The 17,195-nt window shown below is 49.2% G+C and overlaps 1 protein-coding gene across 1 annotated transcript in view; it reads right to left on the reverse strand.

Annotated features, from left to right (window-relative positions):
• Positions 1–17,195, reverse strand: part of LOC140428570 (PHD finger protein 20-like) — a 75,661-nt gene that overhangs the window by 40,946 nt on the left and 17,520 nt on the right. Inside the window, 4 exon segments of the mRNA XM_072515193.1 lie at positions 6,642–6,730; positions 9,130–9,214; positions 14,053–14,224; positions 16,515–16,616. Coding sequence (XP_072371294.1) covers positions 6,642–6,730; positions 9,130–9,214; positions 14,053–14,224; positions 16,515–16,597 — 429 coding nt within the window. The 5' untranslated portion in view covers positions 16,598–16,616.

Genomic DNA, 17,195 nt, shown 5'->3' on the forward strand with positions numbered 1-17,195 from the left:
TGCGAGGCAACAGGTGAGGGAATTCCCGCAGCTCCCGACACAAGAGGTGCAGGACAGAGTGATCTCAAAGACATGGGTGGGGGATGGTAAGGTGTCAGATATATATAGGGAAATGAGGGACGAAGGGGAGACTATGGTAGATGAACTAAAAGGGAAATGGGAAGAAGAGCTGGGGGAGGAGATCGAGTAGGGGCTGTGGGCAGATGCCCTAAGCAGGGTAAACTCGTCGTCCTCGTGTGCCAGGCTAAGCCTGATTCAGTTTAAGGTATTACACAGGGCACATATGACTGGAGCACGGCTCAGTAAATTTTTTGGGGTGGAGGATAGGTGTGCGAGGTGCTCGAGAAGCCCAGCGAATCATACCCATATGTTTTGGTCATGCCCGGCACTACAGAGGTTTTGGATGGGGGTGACAAAGGTGCTTTCAAAAGTAGTAGGAGTCCGGGTCGAACCAAGCTGGGGGTTGGCTATATTTGGGGTTGCACAAGAGCCGGGAGTGCAGGAAGCGAGAGAGGCCGATGTTTTGGCCTTTGCGTCCCTAGTAGCCCGGCGCAGGATATTGCTAATGTGGAAAGAAGCCAAGCCCCCGGGGGGTGGAGACCTGGATAAATGACATGGCGGGGTTTATAAAGCTAGAGCGGATTAAGTTCGTCCTAAGGGGGTCGGCTCAAGGGTTCACCAGGCGGTGGCAACCGTTCGTCGAATACCTCGCAGAAAGATAGACGGAATGGGAAAAAGAAGGCAGCAGCAGCAGCCCAGGATCAGGGGGGGGGGGGGGGGAGGAGGAACCAGAAGGACTCTCAGGGTTGTTAATATAGTATGTATAGGTCGTTGCGACAGATAATTATATATTGGACTGTTAAATTATATTTTTGGAGAGTGTTACTTGTGACAAGGCAGTTGCCAATTAGGGTTAGTTTTCATTTTTGTTATTTATTATTTATTCATTTTTTGTTTATAAAATAGGTCATTGTTATTTGTGTTGTTATAATATTGTGTAAAGGATGCACAATGTACTGTGTTGGTTGACCAAAAATTTTCAATAAAATATTTAATTAAAAAAAAAAGAAGATAGAATAAGTCAAGAGGAGACAGCTTGCAGAGGCTGAAGGGTTGGTAACTGGAGGGCAAACATTTAAAATATTGGCAAAAGAATCAGAAATGACATGCGGTAAAGTCAACGCTGTGAGTGGTTAGAATTTGGAACCCGCTGCCAGATAGGTTGGTGGAAATGGATTCGACAGTAACCTTCAAAAAGGAGCTGGATTCAAGGGCAGCATGGCGGGGCAGTGGTTAGCACTGCTGCCTCACGCCGGCTGAAGACCCGGGTTCGATCCCGGCTCTGGGTCACTGTCCGTGTGGAGTTTGCACATTCTCCCCGTGTTTGCGTGGATTTCGCCCCCACAACCCAAAGTTGTGCAGGGTAGGTGGATTGGCCAAGCTAAATTGCCCCTTAATTGGAAAAAATGAATTGGGTACTCTAAATGTAAAAAAAAATTTTTTTTATTTTTATAAAGGAACTGGATCAATTACTTGGAGAAGGAAATTGCAGGAATCTGGGTAAAGTGCGGGGGGGGGGGGGGGGGGCAATTGATTGGTTTGTCACTCAATGAACCAGGGCAGACTAAACGGGTCAAACACCTTCTTTGTACAGTGCACTACTCTACATAGATTTACATTGAATTTACAGTGCAGAAGGCCATTCGGCCCATTGAGTCTGCACCGGCTCTTGGAAAGCGCACCCTATCCAAGGTCCACACCTCCACCCTATCCCCATAACCCAGTAACCCCACCCAACACGAAGGGCAATTTTGGACACTCAGGGCAATTTATCCTGGCCAATCCACCTAACCTGCACATCTTTGGACTGTGGGAGGAAACCGGAGCACCCGGAGGAAACCCACGCACACACGGGAAGGATGTGCAGACTCCGCACAGACAGTGACCCAAGCCGGAATCGAACCTGGGGCCCTGGTGCTGTGAAGCAATTGTGCTATCCACAATGCTACCGTGCTGCCCCTTCCTCAAAGGAAATGCCTGAACGTTTGGTACATGAATCACTAAAGGTTGGCGTGCCGGGACAGCAAGTTAGTTGGGATGCAAATGGAATGCTGCCGTTTATCGCAAGGGATTTGGAGTGTCACAGCAGGGAAGATCTTCCCTGCAGCCGTACAGGCCCCCCCGAGTGAAACCACATCTGGGATACCGGGTACAGGTTTGGCCTCCTTACTCAAGGAAGGATAAAACTGCATTAGAAGCAGTTCAGAGAAGTTTCACTCGGCTGATTCCTTAAAGGGGTTGTTTTACGAGGAAAAGTTGAGTGGATTGGCCGTTTACCCACTGGAGTTGAGAAGAATGAGAGGTGGTGATCTTATTGAACGGTCAAAGATCCTGAGGGGGCTTGACAGGTGTGGAAACCTAAAATGACCAACTAGGGCATGGTGAGATACTTGACAAAGAAGAACAAAGAACAAAGAAATGTACAGCACAGGAACAGGCCCTTCGGCCCTCCAAGCCCGTGCCGACCATGCTGCCCGACTAAACTACAATCTTCTACACTTCCTGGGTCCGTATCCCTCTATTCATGTATTTGTCAAGATGCCCCTTAAATGTCACGATCGTCCCTGCTTCCACCACCTCCTCCGGTAGCGAGTTCCAGGCACCCACTACCCTCTGTATAAAAAAAACTTGCCTCGCTCACCTTAAACCTATGCCCCCTAGTAATTGACCCCTCTACCCTGGGGAAAAGCCTCTGACTAACCACTCTGTCTATGCCCCTCATAATTTTGTAGACCTCTATCAGGTCGCCCCTCAACCTCCGTCGTTCCAGTGAGAACAAACCGAGTTTATTCAACCGCTCCTCATAACTAATGCTCGCCATACCAGGCAACATTCTGGTAAATCTCTTCTGCACCCTCTCTAAAGCCTCCACATCCTTCTGGTAGTGTGGTGACCAGAATTGAACACTATACTCCAAGTGTGGCCTAACTAAGGTTCTATACAGCTGCATAAAGATTTAAAGTGTCCCAAAGAAATTGCTGCAGCTACCTCATTAATTCAGTCAGCAGACATGTGGCTCCTTGTAAGTAGATTACGCTATCTGGAAACGGATTGGTTTCCTGACGACATCACCCTCTCCTTGGTATTGTGACTCACACACCTTTTGGCTATAGTCGTGCCACGGAGCGCGATGACGTCAATCGATCACCTTGGCTTTTGTATTGCTAATATACCTATCCCTGCAGAATTACTGCAGAATGCATTGATGTCACCTGATCATCTCTCCTTTGTATCGAAATTACACCTTTGTCTTAGTCTAAGCCAACAGAAAGGCTCAGAAATTATCGGTGTCACTACCTGTGGGGGACATGATTTTTATTTTGGGAATAAAGATCTGTATTTCCCTGTGTGGCTGAGTGTGCTTGGCAGAGACCTTTGATTGTTGTGGTCACTCCCCTTGCGCAAGTAAAATTTAATTAATTGAACTGTGCTGTTACCCGTTACATTTTCAGCCTAAAGTCTTACTCGGCAGCCGAGGTTTTCGACACAGGGTAGATGCAGAGAGGGCCTTTCCTCTTGTAGCGGAGTCTAGAATAAGGGGACACATTTTAAAAATTAGGGGTCTCCCATTGAAAACAGAGACAGGGAGAAATTTATTCTCTCACAGAGGGCCGTCGAGACTGTGGAATTGTGTTCCTCAGAGATCAGTGGAGGCAGGGTTGTTGTATGTGATTCAAGGCCAAGTCACATAGCTTTCTGATTGACAAGGGGGTCCAAGGGTTGGGGTGGGGGAACTTGAAGCCACAATGAGATACGCTTTGACCTTACTGAATGTACAGGTGTTATGGTCTGGGTGGTCTGTCCCTGATCGTCTCATGTCATAGAATTTACAGTGCAGGAGGCGGCCATTTGGCCCATCGAGTCTGCACCGGCCCTTGGAAAGAGCACCCCACTTAAGCCCACACCTCCACCCTATCCCCGTAACCCCACCTAACCTTTTTGGACACTAAGGCCGATTTATCACAGCAAATCCACATAACATGCACATCTTTGGACTGTGGGAGGAAACCGGAGCACCCGGAGGAAACCCACGCAGACACGGGGAGAACGTGCAGACTCCGCACAGACAGTGACCCAAGCCGGGAATCTAACCCGAGACCCTGGAACTGTGAAGCATCTGTGCTAACCACTGTGCTACCGTGCTGCCCATTTACCTCATGGCTGATCATCAAGTTCAATACCCTGATTCCTCCTTCCCCCCCATAACCTTTTTTCCTTTTAGCCCCAAGAGCTATATCTAATGCCTTCTCGAAACTACACAATGTTTTGGCCTCAACGACTTTCTGTGGTCTGAATTCCACAGATTCACCACTCTCTGGGTGAAGAAATTTCTCCTCACCTCAGTCCTAAAAGGTTTACCCCTTATCCTCAGACTATAACCCCAAGTTCTGGACTCCTCCAACATCGGCAACATTCTTTCTGAATCTACCCGGTCTAATCCTGTTAGAATACTAGCCAGGCAAACAATTCAAATGATACCTCAACCCACCTATGCACAGATTGACTTCAAAATACAGGTTTTCACATTAAAATGTGAAAGGATTGATTGTAGAATTTACAGTGCAGAAGGAGGCCATTCAGCCCATCGAGTCTGCACCGGCTCTTGGAAAGAGCACCCTACCCAAGTCCACACCTCCACACTATCCCCATAACCCAGCAACCCCACCCAATACTAAGGGCAATTTTGGTCACTAAGGGCAATTTAGCATGGCCAATCCACCTAACCTGCACATCTTTGGACTGTGAGAGGAAACCGGAGCACCCGGAGGAAACCCACACACACATGGGGAGAACATGCAGACTCCGCACAGACAGTGACCCAAGCCGGGAATCGAACCTGGGACCCTGGAGCTGTGAAGCAATTGTGTTAACCACTATGCTACCGTGCTGCCCATTTTTTGATGTATTCGCCAAATTATTGCAAAGATTTATAGCCTTCCAAACTTATTAGTTACCATGGTGTCAGTACCATAGTGTCAAAAGTGTTGGTAAATCTATTTTTAATGAGAACAGGCAGTCAACTGGGGAAATTTGGTAGCCGCAGATCTGTGCTAAGGGAGGAACAATAATTCAGCCCTCAAGCCTATCCCATCGTTCGCTCAGATCATTGCTATTTACACCACGATTAGAACTCTAGTCTATTGCTCCTCCCTCATCAAAAGGACAGAAAGATTGAGGAAGCTTTAGCCATGCATAACACAACACAAGTTAATTGCCCAAACAGGTCGCACAAAGGGTTTTGTGATGGGTTTCACCAATCATAACACAGCTATGTTTATATATTGTTAGAATATCTCAAAACTCTGTTTTGCCCTCCTCACCCAGGGACGGATATACTTGTCTTGAAGGAGTATAATGAATGTTCACTGAGTTATTTTTCAATTTAAAGTATCCAATTTCCGCCCCCCCCCAAATTAATGGGCAATTTAGCGTGGCCAATTCACCTACCCTGCGCATCTATGGGATGTGGGGGTGAGACCCACGCAAACACGGGGAGAATGTGAATTTCCACCAAGTTGATTCCTTGGGTCAAAAGGGGCGTCCCACCAGGAGACACCGAGAAAAACGGGCCTATAATCGGGGCGGCACGGTAGCACAGTGGGTAGCACTGTTGCTTCACAGAGCCAGGGTCCCAGGTTCGATTCCCGGCTTGGGTCACTGTCTCCGCGGAGTTTGCATGTTCTCCCCGTGTCTGCGTTTCCTCTCGCAAGTCCCGAAAGATGTGCTGTTAGGTGAATTGGACATTCTGAATCCTTCCTCCGTGTACCCGAACAGGTGCTGGAGTGTGGCGACTGGGGGATTTTCATAGTAACTTCATTGCAGTATTAATGCAAGCCTACTTGTGACACTAATAAGATTATTTATCATCTCTGCAGTTTAGAGGAACGGGAGGTGATCTCATTGAAACACAAGGTCTGAGAGAGGGTATGCTGGGGTCGGGGCAGAGAGGCTGTTTCCCCTGGCTGCAGCATCTAAAACTAGGGCTTGTAACCTCAAGGTGTGAGGTCAGCCATTTGTGACGGATTCGAGGAGAAATTTCTGCACCCAGAGGGTTGTGAATCTTTCTAATACCCGACCCTGAACGACTGGGTTTGACGAACGTATTTAAGACCACCAACGAGGGCAGCACGGTGGCGCAGTGGGGTAGCCCTGCAGCCTCATGGCGCCGAGGTCCCAGGTTCGATCCCGGCTCTGGGTCACTGTCCGTGTGGCGTTTGCACATTCTCCCCGTCTTTGCGTGGGTTTTGCCCCCACAATGCAAAGATGTGCAGGCGAGGTGGATCGGCCACGCTAAATTGCCCCTTAATTGGAAAAAATGAATTGGGTACTCGAAAAAAATTTTTAAAAGACCACCAACGATAGATTCTTGGCAATAAGAGAATCGACGGACGTCGGGATAGTGTGGGAGTGTGCAGTTGATGCAGTCGATCAGCCGTGACTTTGCTGAATGAGGCAGCAGGCTCAAGGGGTCGTATGGCCTACTCCTGCCTCTTACGTTCCTGTGTCATGTGATTCACGCAATGACTCATTGTGGGGGGGTGGTGACTGCTATTATTTAGGCAACGGTTTTTGAGCCTTACCTTCTCCCTCGAGTTCTTTGGAACAGATTTGACGTGGATTTTCTTCACAGTTTGAACGACCCCATCATAGAATTCCACTGTGTAAGAAGCTGGAACAAAGCAAGCGCACAGCCTGTCTCAGTATCGCAACGTCACAAGGCTTCAAAATGTTAACAGCGGAAATCGTTATAATCTCAGCAAATCTCCCATGTCACCGGCCTAAATCTCACTAAACTTTTGTAGAATTAAAAGAACAAACAGTCTCGTGTTGTGCGTGCCACTGGCAAATCCAATATTTACTATCCGTCCCTATTTGCCCCGAATTAGATACATTTTTTATTTGTCCTTGGGGCGTGAATGCTGCTGATAAGGTGAACATTTATTTCCCGTCTATAACTGCCCTTGCTGGGCTCTTTCACAGATACTTAAGAGTCAACCACATAGCTGAGGTTTACAAATCATATTTACGTAGGACGAGTTTCGGATGGCACATTTCCTCCTCTGAAGGGCATTGGTGAACTAGATGGGTTTTTCCCGACAATCTGATTCGGAGATAGCTGTTGCCGAGGCTAGCTTTTTATTCCATATTTATATAAACGGCTTGAAGTCAAATTCACCCAGCTACTAAGGCGGGATTTGAACTCGTGTCTGGAGTTCTGAATGGCCAGTCCAGTAACATTACCACTACGCTGCCACTTAGCTTCACCGCGCCCCTTCAGAGGGGAGTCAAGAGTCACCCACCTGGTTGGCGTGGGGTGGGCGTCACATGCAGGCATGATCAGGTAAGACTGGAAAGTCTAGGAGCACTGCTGGTGCCACCTGGGCACTGCCAACCTGGGGTGGGGCTGGCATTTTCCCGTGGCGGGGACTGGGCCTGGGGAGGACCCCCTTTATAGGTGAGTTGGGGCTTTTGGGGGGGGGGAGAGTTTGGGGATTGTGCCGGAAGGTCGAGAGATCGAGAGTGTGGCCTCGGCGGCATGTTCCCCGCTGAGGCCCCGAATAGAACCAGAGTCCCAGTAGATAGTGTGGTGTTTAATAATAATCTTTATTGTCACAAGTAGGCTTACATTAATGCAGGTGGGGATTATACAGTAAATGGCAGAACTCTTAGGAGTGCTAACAAAAAATTCTAAGTGTGGGCTAAACTGGTGAGAAACTCCCCAGGTCCCAGAAAAATGACCAAGTGTCATTGAATAGCGGTGGGGAGCTCGCTGGCAGAGCCCGTGGGAAACTGCCCCCTCAAGGGCAATTAGGGAAGGGCAATAAATGCTAGCTTAGCCTACGACGCCCACGTCTCACGAACAAATCTTTCATGGGATGTGATCAGGGCCAGCATTTCTTGTCCCCATTCCTAATTGCCCCTCGAACTGTGTGGCTTGCAAGGCCTGCAGAGGGCAGTTAAGAGTCAACCATATAGCAATGGGCCTGGAGTCACATGTAAGCCAGACCGGGTAAGGACGGCAGATTTCCTTCCCTATTGTTAGTGAACCAAGTGGGTTTGTACAACAATCGATGATAGTTTCATGGTCATCGTCACCGAGACTAGTTTTAAAATCCCAGGTTTTATTTATCAGATTTAAACTGCTGTGGTGGGATTTGAACGTGTGTTCTCCCTTCTCTCTCTCCCCACCCCTCAGCCCCAGGTCTCCAGATTATCAGCCCAGTGACATTACCACTATGTGACGGTCTCCCGGCAGGGACGTAACCAGGTTCCGTTTTTCTCTCCTGTAGGGCAGCCTGCACCGTGCCTTCAATGACGTGCAGCAACACGGTGCAGAATGGAGCAATGCTCGCCCGGCGGCACAGCATTCAGCTCGGAGGACTTTCCCGGGCCGAGAGAAAGGAGAGGCCACCTGGCTAACCTCCAGGGCATCTATCTGTGGCCAAAGTCTTACTGCTTCCCAGAACACCCTCCTAACGTTAACTCCGAACGGGAGAACAGCATCCAAAACTCAAAATGATCTAAAGAGATCCAACAGGGTTTAAATACGAATAAATATTTCTGCCAGTCCAGCACGATTTGCAGCAGTTAATGTCAGGGTTAAAATGACTGATTTTATAAACATGCACATTCTGGCTGTCACTTTTCCCACTCTCTCCCTCCTCTAGCCCTCTCACTATATATTCCCCCTCTCGCCTACCCCTTATAATAATAATCACTTATTGTCACAAGTAGGCTTCAATGAAGTTACTGTGAAAAGCCCCTAGTCACCACATTCCGGCGCCTGTTCGTGGAGGCTGGTACGGGAATTGAACCCGCGCTGCTGGTCTTGTGCAGCATTACAAGCCAGCTGTTTAGCCCACTGTGCTAAACCAGCCCCATCCCCCTCCCCCAGTAGTTTGCTTGCAAAAAAAAAAAAAACAGAGGTTACACTTTCAAATCAGTGCCTTTCCGAAAAGGCACTCGCCTCCCTCCCCCCCTTACCCCCAGCCAAAAAAATAACCTCAAGTCTGGTCCTTTTGCAGGTTGCAAACCCACAGCAGAGTCACCGCACTCAAACTCACTTACATTCCTTGTTGACCGAAATAACCTTGGCCGGGTAGAAGCGACAATCAGACCAGCAGGCCAACACCTGTTCACCGGGGTGAAACTCCTAAATATCAAATGTGGCAAGATATAAGAAGAGGTCATCCGAGGTTGTCAACTTACTTACAATGAGTACCTTGTGTACTAAATTCCATGTTTAAAGAAAGCTAACACATTGGGGGGGGGGCACGTTTTTCTACCTACAGACCTATACTAATACATAACATTTTTTTTTAAAGTAGCAATTTTTCTACGACCTTGCTTGCTCTCAAGAGCTGTGGTTTGTTGGTTACATAGTGACACTACTAATCCCAGCCGGAATGGAAATGATTGGGTTAATTACCCTATCAATCCCACTGGAGACCGCACTGCTGTAAGTGACTTGGATTGATGTTACACGCACAATCTGCGTGTAACTCCCCTCCACCACTCACTGCATTTTACTGGACAGGCAATGCGGCTTTCATCGGGAGAGGTTGCTGTAGTGAGCTGTTTAAATAGGGGCCGCTTGCTCATCATTAGACTGTGTCCGCTGTAAAATAGATCGAGCCCTTCCATAAGTCCCACCTGGGTCCAACTCACTGGCTGACACAGTGGTGTTGGTTCTGAAAGGTGGAGCGAGGTTCTAGCGCCATCTCTGGCGCATGCAGGAACAGCCAGAGCTGTGGCGTGTGTGTCATCACTGACACCTGCATTCTTGTAGAGAAATAGTAGCAGAATTTTTTTTTTTTAAATATATAAATTTAGTGTACCCTATTCATTTTTTTCCAATTAAGGGGCAATTTAGCGTGTTCAATCCACTTAGCCTGCACATCTTCGGATTGTGGGGGCGAAACCCACGCAGACACGGGGAGAATGTGCAAACTCCACACGGACAGTAATCCTGGGCCGAGATCGAACCCGGGTCCTCAGTGCTGTAGGCAGCAGTGCTAACCACTGCACCGCCGTGCTGCCCTAACCTGCATTGATGGTACTATCCAATCCTCCAATTGAAGTTCGGATGGTTCCAATTCTCTGCAGTAGAATAGTTACTCAGGAAATGTTAGAAGAATGAAAACCACTTCTAACTCCTGGATAACTATAGTACTGAGACCCCCACACCTTGACCCCCCCCCCCATTGACCCTTAAACACCCCAACTGCACACCCACCCACTGACTTTCCCCCAACTACTGACTACCCTCCTACTCCCCACCACCCTGACTATCAACCACCCCCCCCCAACTACTCTACAAACCTTCAAACGCTCCCACTAACTGACTATTGATTACCCTCCCAACCACCTGACTACTACCCACCTCCTCCCCCCTCCGCCGATTACCTAACCGCACCCCATAACCGCTCACAATCCCCCCCAAGCCCCCATCTACACCCCCCCCCCCCCCCCCCCCCCACCAACAACAACCCCCTCCCGGCCTGTCTACCCTTCCCACCATCCCTAATCAACTACCCAACACCCTCCTAACCCACTTACCCGACAGAGTTGCCTTCTCCCTGGCTTCTGAATGTGACTGGGACCGTTAAACGTACCCGCTTTAAAAGGGGGGGGGCATAGCTTCCTTACCTCCGAACCGGTTACACCCACCACCACCACCAACCCCAGAGATGGGAGGTTCGGAGTTAAGGAAACCATGCCGCCCTTTTAAAGCATTCCTGAGGATTCCTGAACAGCTGCACCGAACCGTCCTGCGGAAGCCCGGGTTGAAAGGTCGGGCAAGGGGTTGCTGAATTCCAGTGTACTGAACCAGGAGCGGAGTGGCAATCGCAATCAGATTGCCACTCCTCGGAAGTTCTGACTCATAGTGTTCAACGGTCACTCACAGCAGTCCCCCATTAAGGACTTGGTGACAGATATCAAAATGGGTTTTGTCCAGCTAGTTTCAGAATCGCCCTCCTCCAGCTGCTGCCCACATGAACATAACACCTTTCAGAAAACAGAGGCAAGGTTCAGAAGGATGTGTTGCTAGGATTAGAGGAGGTTCCTGTGGAGCATGATCATAATTCAAAATGCCCCAGAAAATTCAGAGGCATAATAATGAATAAGAGAGTAACCCTGTGCCAATCACATAATTATTACGGGGCTGGATTTTGCGTGCCCCTGCCAGGCATGTTTTCGGCGGGGGCGAGTAAAATGGGGGCACGTGCCCACCCAACCACCTTCCCGTCCACCCCCCGAGCTCACCACCATAACACAGGTGGTGAGTGGGCATCAAAAGCGGCAGCCCACCCACCACAATGGAGCTTATTAACAAGCTAATAGACCCTGATGAACATCGCCCACGCTATAATACGGGTGGTGTCCCCAAGTCTGCGTGGGTTTCCTCCGGGTGCTCCGGTTTCCTCCCACGGTCCAAAGGTGTGCAGGTTAGGTGGGACTATGCGGGTTATGGGGCTAGGGCGGGGGAGTGGGTGCTCTTACAGAGGGTCGGTGCAGACTCGATTGGCCTCCTTCTGGGGCTAGGGCGGGGGGGGGTGGCGGTTGAGGTCTGAAGACCTATTCAAAGACATGGATCCCAATGGGGGCCTTGGGCGTTGAAGGGTGTGTACATAGAACATAGAAAAATACAGCACAGAACAGGCCCTTCGGCCCACAATGTTGTGCCGAACCTTTGTCCTAGATTAATATTAATCATAGATTACCATAGAATTTACAGTGCAGAAGGAGGCCATTCGGCCCATTGAGTCTGCACCAGCTCTTGTAAAGAGCACCCTACCCCAGGTCAACACCTCCACCCAACACGAAGGGCAATTTTGGACACTAAGGGCAATTTATCATGGCCAATCCACCAAACCTGCACATCTTTGGACTGTGGAAGGAAACCGGAGCACCCGGAGGAAACCCACACACACACACGGGGAGGATGTGCAGACTCCGCACAGACAGTGACCCAAGCCGGAATCGAACCTGGGACCCTGGAGCTGTGAAGCAATTGTGCTATCCACAATGCTACCGTGCTGCCCTTAAGAACAAATTAATCTACACTATATCATTCTACCGTAATCCATGTACCTATCCAATAGCTGCTTGAAGGTCCCTAATGTTTCCGACTCAACTACTTCCATAGGCATTCCATGCCCCCACTACTCTCTGGGTAAAGAACCTACCTCTGACATACCCTCTATATCTTCCACCATTCACCTTAAATTTATGTCCCCTTGTAATGGTTTGTTCCACCCGGGGAAAAAGTCTCTGACTGTCTACTCTATCTATTCCCCTGATCATCTTATAAACCTCTATCAAGTCGCCCTTCATCCTTCTCCGTTCTAATGAGAAAAGGCCTAGCACCCTCAAAGGGTGTAGGCAGTCGAAGGCACAGTCATCAGTGACGAGGTGAAGGAGGGTGTGGGGGCTGGGGGGGGGGGTATCCACAGTCAGAGAAGAAGAGCATTCAGGGTCGGGGGACAGTGCTGTAGGAGAGAGAGACAGACGAGAAACTAACTGAGTGAGGCAATGAGGCAATTTAAGCTCGAGGTGGGCAGCACGGTTCGCACAATTTCTTCACAGCTCCAGGGTCCCAGGTTCTATTCCCGGCTTGAGTCACTGTCTGCGTGGAGTCTGCACGTTCTCCCCGTGTCTGCGTGGGTTTCCTCCGGGTGCTCCGGTTTCCTCCCACAAGTCCAAAGATGTGCAGATTAGGTGGATTGGCCATGATAAATTGCCCGTAGTTTCAAAAAAGGTTAGGTGGGGTTTCTGGGTTACGGGGATCGAGGTGCTCTTTCCGAGGGCCAGTGCAGACTTGATGGGCCGAATGGCCTCCTTCTGCACTGTATAATTCTATGTTTGGAATTTGAAACTTCATCAATTATAGTTCCTCCAACAAAAATTAACTAACTGTTCCATACTTCTGCAAGTATGAAAAAGGGGGAACACTTCATCAAAGTGTTTATAATAGAACAATACTGGACAAACAACTAAAGTTAGTCTAGCCCCGAAAACATCACCTTTTCTGTCCATTTCACATTTGAAATTGAATTGTTCTAGAATCCGCTGCCTCCCTGGAAGCTCTTCAAACTAAACTCACCAAGAAGCCTTTACATACTTCAACAACAAAGTTTAATTACAAGTTTGGGCACGATGTTTTTTCAAATAAAAAGTGAAAAACACATTATTCAATATCGTAAAGGTGTCTAAATCTTGGGGGGGGGGGGGAAGAGATATTAGAAAAATGATTAATTTTTAAAAACACAGTGAGTTATGATCTGACTGCCACTCGGTTTACCGGAAGCAGATTAAATAATAACCTGCAAAGGGAGGGGCAGCACGGTGGTGCAGTGGGTTAGCACGGCGGCCTCACGGCGCCCAGGTCCCAGGTTCAATCCCGGCTCTGGGTCACTGTCCGTGTGGATTTCGCACATTCTCCCCGTGCTTGCGTGGGTTTCGCCCCCACAACCCCAAAGATGTGCAGGGTAGGTGGATTGGCCACGCTAAATTGCCCCTTAATTGGAAAAAATGAATTGGGTAATCTAAATTTATGGAAAAAAAATAACTTGCAAAGGGGAACTCAGTAAGTATTTAAAATTAAAATAAAAGTCGCAGGGTTATTGGGAGAGAGCAGGGGAGTGAGATTGGATGGACAACACGGGCAAGTGGGTTGAATGGCTTCCCTAAGTTAGGTGGATTGGCCATATTAAATTGCCCTTAGTGTCCAAAATGCTTAGATGGGGTTATTGGGTTTCGGGGATAGGGTGGAAGTGAGGGCTTAAGTGGGTCAGTGCAGACTCGATGGGCCGAATAGCCTCCTTCTGCACTGTATGTTCTATGTGCTATGTGCAGTGCTCACTCTGAGCTGGAACCGTTTCCCAGTAACAGGAGAGGCTGAGCATTTCCCCCACATCAGAACAAAAAAGCATGGCTTTCCCCGGGAAATGTTTTAAGGGTTCTGCTGCGCTCGAGTAAAATCCTCACCACAGTTGGCTCGTCCAGCTTGGCCCCTTCCTTCCGCAGAAGCGGCCTCTCTAAAGGACGCAAGTACACGCTGTCCCAGCTGAACCATTCATCGTATCGATGATTCCAACGTTTGAAATGAATCAGTACCTTCCCCTCTTCACAATCAATCTTTTCTATGTGGGCCGTGTACCTGTAGAAAACACAGAGATGTTCCGAGGAACCCGAGGTCAATGTCAACCCTCTCTCACAGTACCGCGACTTTGCAACGCGCCACAAGCTGCCGTATTGATTCAAATCAGTGTTGGAAACCAGGCGGTGAGGGGTAAAACTAGGCCAGGGGGCGGAGGGGCTGTCTTCTTGCACCTCTGTAGTCCATGTGGGGTAACTATGCCCAGTGCCGTTGGGAGAGGGAGCTCCAGGATATTGACCCAGCGACAGCGGAGGAACGGCGATATAGTCAGGGTGGCGAGTGGCGGGGAGGGGAACCCTGCAGCAGGTGGCGTTCCTGTGCATCTGCTGCCCTTGCCCCTCTTGGCGGCACAGGGAGCAGGTTCAGAAGGCGCAGCTGGAGAAGCCTTGGCAAGTTTGCTGCGGTGCATCCTACAGCTAGATGGTACACACTGCTGCCGATGTGTGGCAGTGGTGGAGGACCAGGCCGCTTTGGCCTCTTTCAAAGAGGAGCAGCCGGGTTTTGTATCGTGTCTTGGCCACGGTTTATCCTTTACTAAAAATCACCGAAGTAAAACAAAACCGAATTGCTGGTCACTGATCTAGCACCTTTTTGGGGGAGGTCAAGCACAAATTAACTGCTGTGTACCCTTCATTCAGGGGCCGGTGCAGACTCAATGGGCCAAATGGCCTCCTTCTGCACTGTAGAGATTCTATGATTGCACATTGATGTGTACACTGTCGGCGATTTAGGGTTGTGACATGCTAATTCTTACAAACAAAATCCCGTGCGTTATAACTTCAGACCCCGCCAATGAGAGCTCAGGGCTCGTCAAATTAAAAATAAAAGCTTAAAGGAATGACCAGTTCAAATAGTCCCTCCAGGTTCAAATAGCTGATTTGCAAAGTAGATTTTTACCTGCAATTGATTACAGATCAACTAAATGATGATATGGGGTGGGAGGAGACTTGTGTGGATCTGGGGCCCCATAGAAAGCATCCTATCGGGCTGTATCATAGCAGAGGTGGTCAGCTGGTATAAATAATTCAGCACCAGTCAGAACAATGTCAAATGGATAATGAAAGTCACTTTAAATATGTAATTCACAGATTGTCTGGTGCAACACAACAGCACACGTGAACAGACCATAGTGCACAGGGACCAAGTCACAAGAAAAACTATTCACAGCTGAAGATAAAGAACGAGAGAACCTTTCAGCACAGAAGCTGGCCATTCGACCCATCATGTCTGTGCCAGCCCTTTCACAGATCTATCCAATCACTCTCCTGCCCTTTCCCCAAATCCCTGTAAACTGTTCCTTCAGTATTTATCCAGTTCTCCCTTTTCCACCACCCTTTCAGATGTGATCCTCATCATAACAACTCGCTCCATAAAATAATTTCTCCCCGTCTTGCCTGTGTGTTTGTTTTTTTTTAAACAACCACACCCCCCCCCCCACTCCGCCGCTCTTCCCCACTTCTCACTTATGGACCTAACAGCGAGTGCTCAGCAGACAACATCATAACCGAGCCCCTTCCCAATCAGAACCAGTGCAGCAGTAAACACACACACCTTCCAGTGGGTAAATCAGCGTCCCCTGCCTGTTAGGTCCCTTCTGCTAACCAGGGAAAAAACATCAGGCAGCACATACTCACTGATTAGAACTAGGCCCATTCCTGCCTCCTGCTGCTCAGTTCCACACTATAGTCTCCAACTAAGGGTCTCAGTCTCAGGGCAAAGAGTTGAAAGGACTGATGAGGGGGAACTTGACATCATAGAATCCCTACAGTGCAGGCCATTCGGCCCACCGGGTTTGCACCAACCCTCCGAAAGAGCACCCTAACCTCGGCCCCACTCCCCCACCCTGTCGCCGTAACCCGCAACCTAACCGTTGGGACACCCAAGGGGCAATTTTATCATGGCCAATCCATGTTTGGGACTGCGGGAGGAAACCGGAGCACCCGGAGGAAACCCGCGCAGACCCGGGGAGAACGTGCCCAGGTCCCTGGCGCTGTGAGGCAGCAGTGCTAACCACTGTGCCACCGCGCCGCCCCGCTCCTTCAGACATTTGGGAACGTGTGGGATTCTCCTGTGGATTCCCAATCAGTGTCGTTCCATTATTGCTGGATTGATCCCCATGAGCTCTTTGTCGCCCACAGCCCTGGGTCTTTGGCCCGTCAATTACATTTCTAAATTATTTTTAAAATTTACGCGGCAGGGAAAAGCCAGCGGAGGCACAATGGGCGAGTGGCTTCCTCCTGCCCTCCTTCATTCTGCAAAATCAGTCACATTTTCAGCAAACCGCACTCACCATTTTTTCAGCCTGTCACGTGCTTCAAGCCGAGCGCCCACCTCGAACGTAATACCGCGTCTGCTCGGAGGTCTCCTGGACATCTTCAACACACTTTAGTGTCTGTGTGAATGGTAGAAATAGATTGTATAAATTTCTGATAGGAGCAGTAAAATGCATCCAACACTGTGGAAAACATGAGGCACCAATATACATTCCACGGAACGCTTAGGCAAATATTTGAAGGGAATCTCAATTAGAGGCAGGAGGGAGAGTGGAAGGGGGTGAAAGGGTTAGATGGTGAGGGGTGGGAGGAGGCTGGTGTGGATCTGGTGCCCCATAGAAAGCATCCTATCGGGCTGCATCACAGCCTGGTATGGCAACTGCTCGGCCCAAGACCGCAAGAAACTTCAGAGAGTCATGAACACCGCCCAGTCCATCACACGAACCTGCCTCCCATCCATTGACTCCAACTACACCTCCCGCTGCCTGGGGAAAGCGGGCAGTATAATCAAAGATCCCTCCCACCCGGCTTACTCACTCTGCCAACTTCTTCCATCGGGCAGGAGATACAGAAGTCTGAGAACACGCACGAATAGGTTCAAAAACAGCTTCTTCCCCACTGTCACCAGATTCCTAAATGACCCTCTTATGGACTGACCTGATTAATATTATACTCCTATATGCTTCACCCGATGCCGG

This window comes from Scyliorhinus torazame, chromosome 8 (genome assembly GCF_047496885.1).
Source record: "Scyliorhinus torazame isolate Kashiwa2021f chromosome 8, sScyTor2.1, whole genome shotgun sequence".
NCBI classification, from domain to species: domain Eukaryota; kingdom Metazoa; phylum Chordata; class Chondrichthyes; order Carcharhiniformes; family Scyliorhinidae; genus Scyliorhinus; species Scyliorhinus torazame.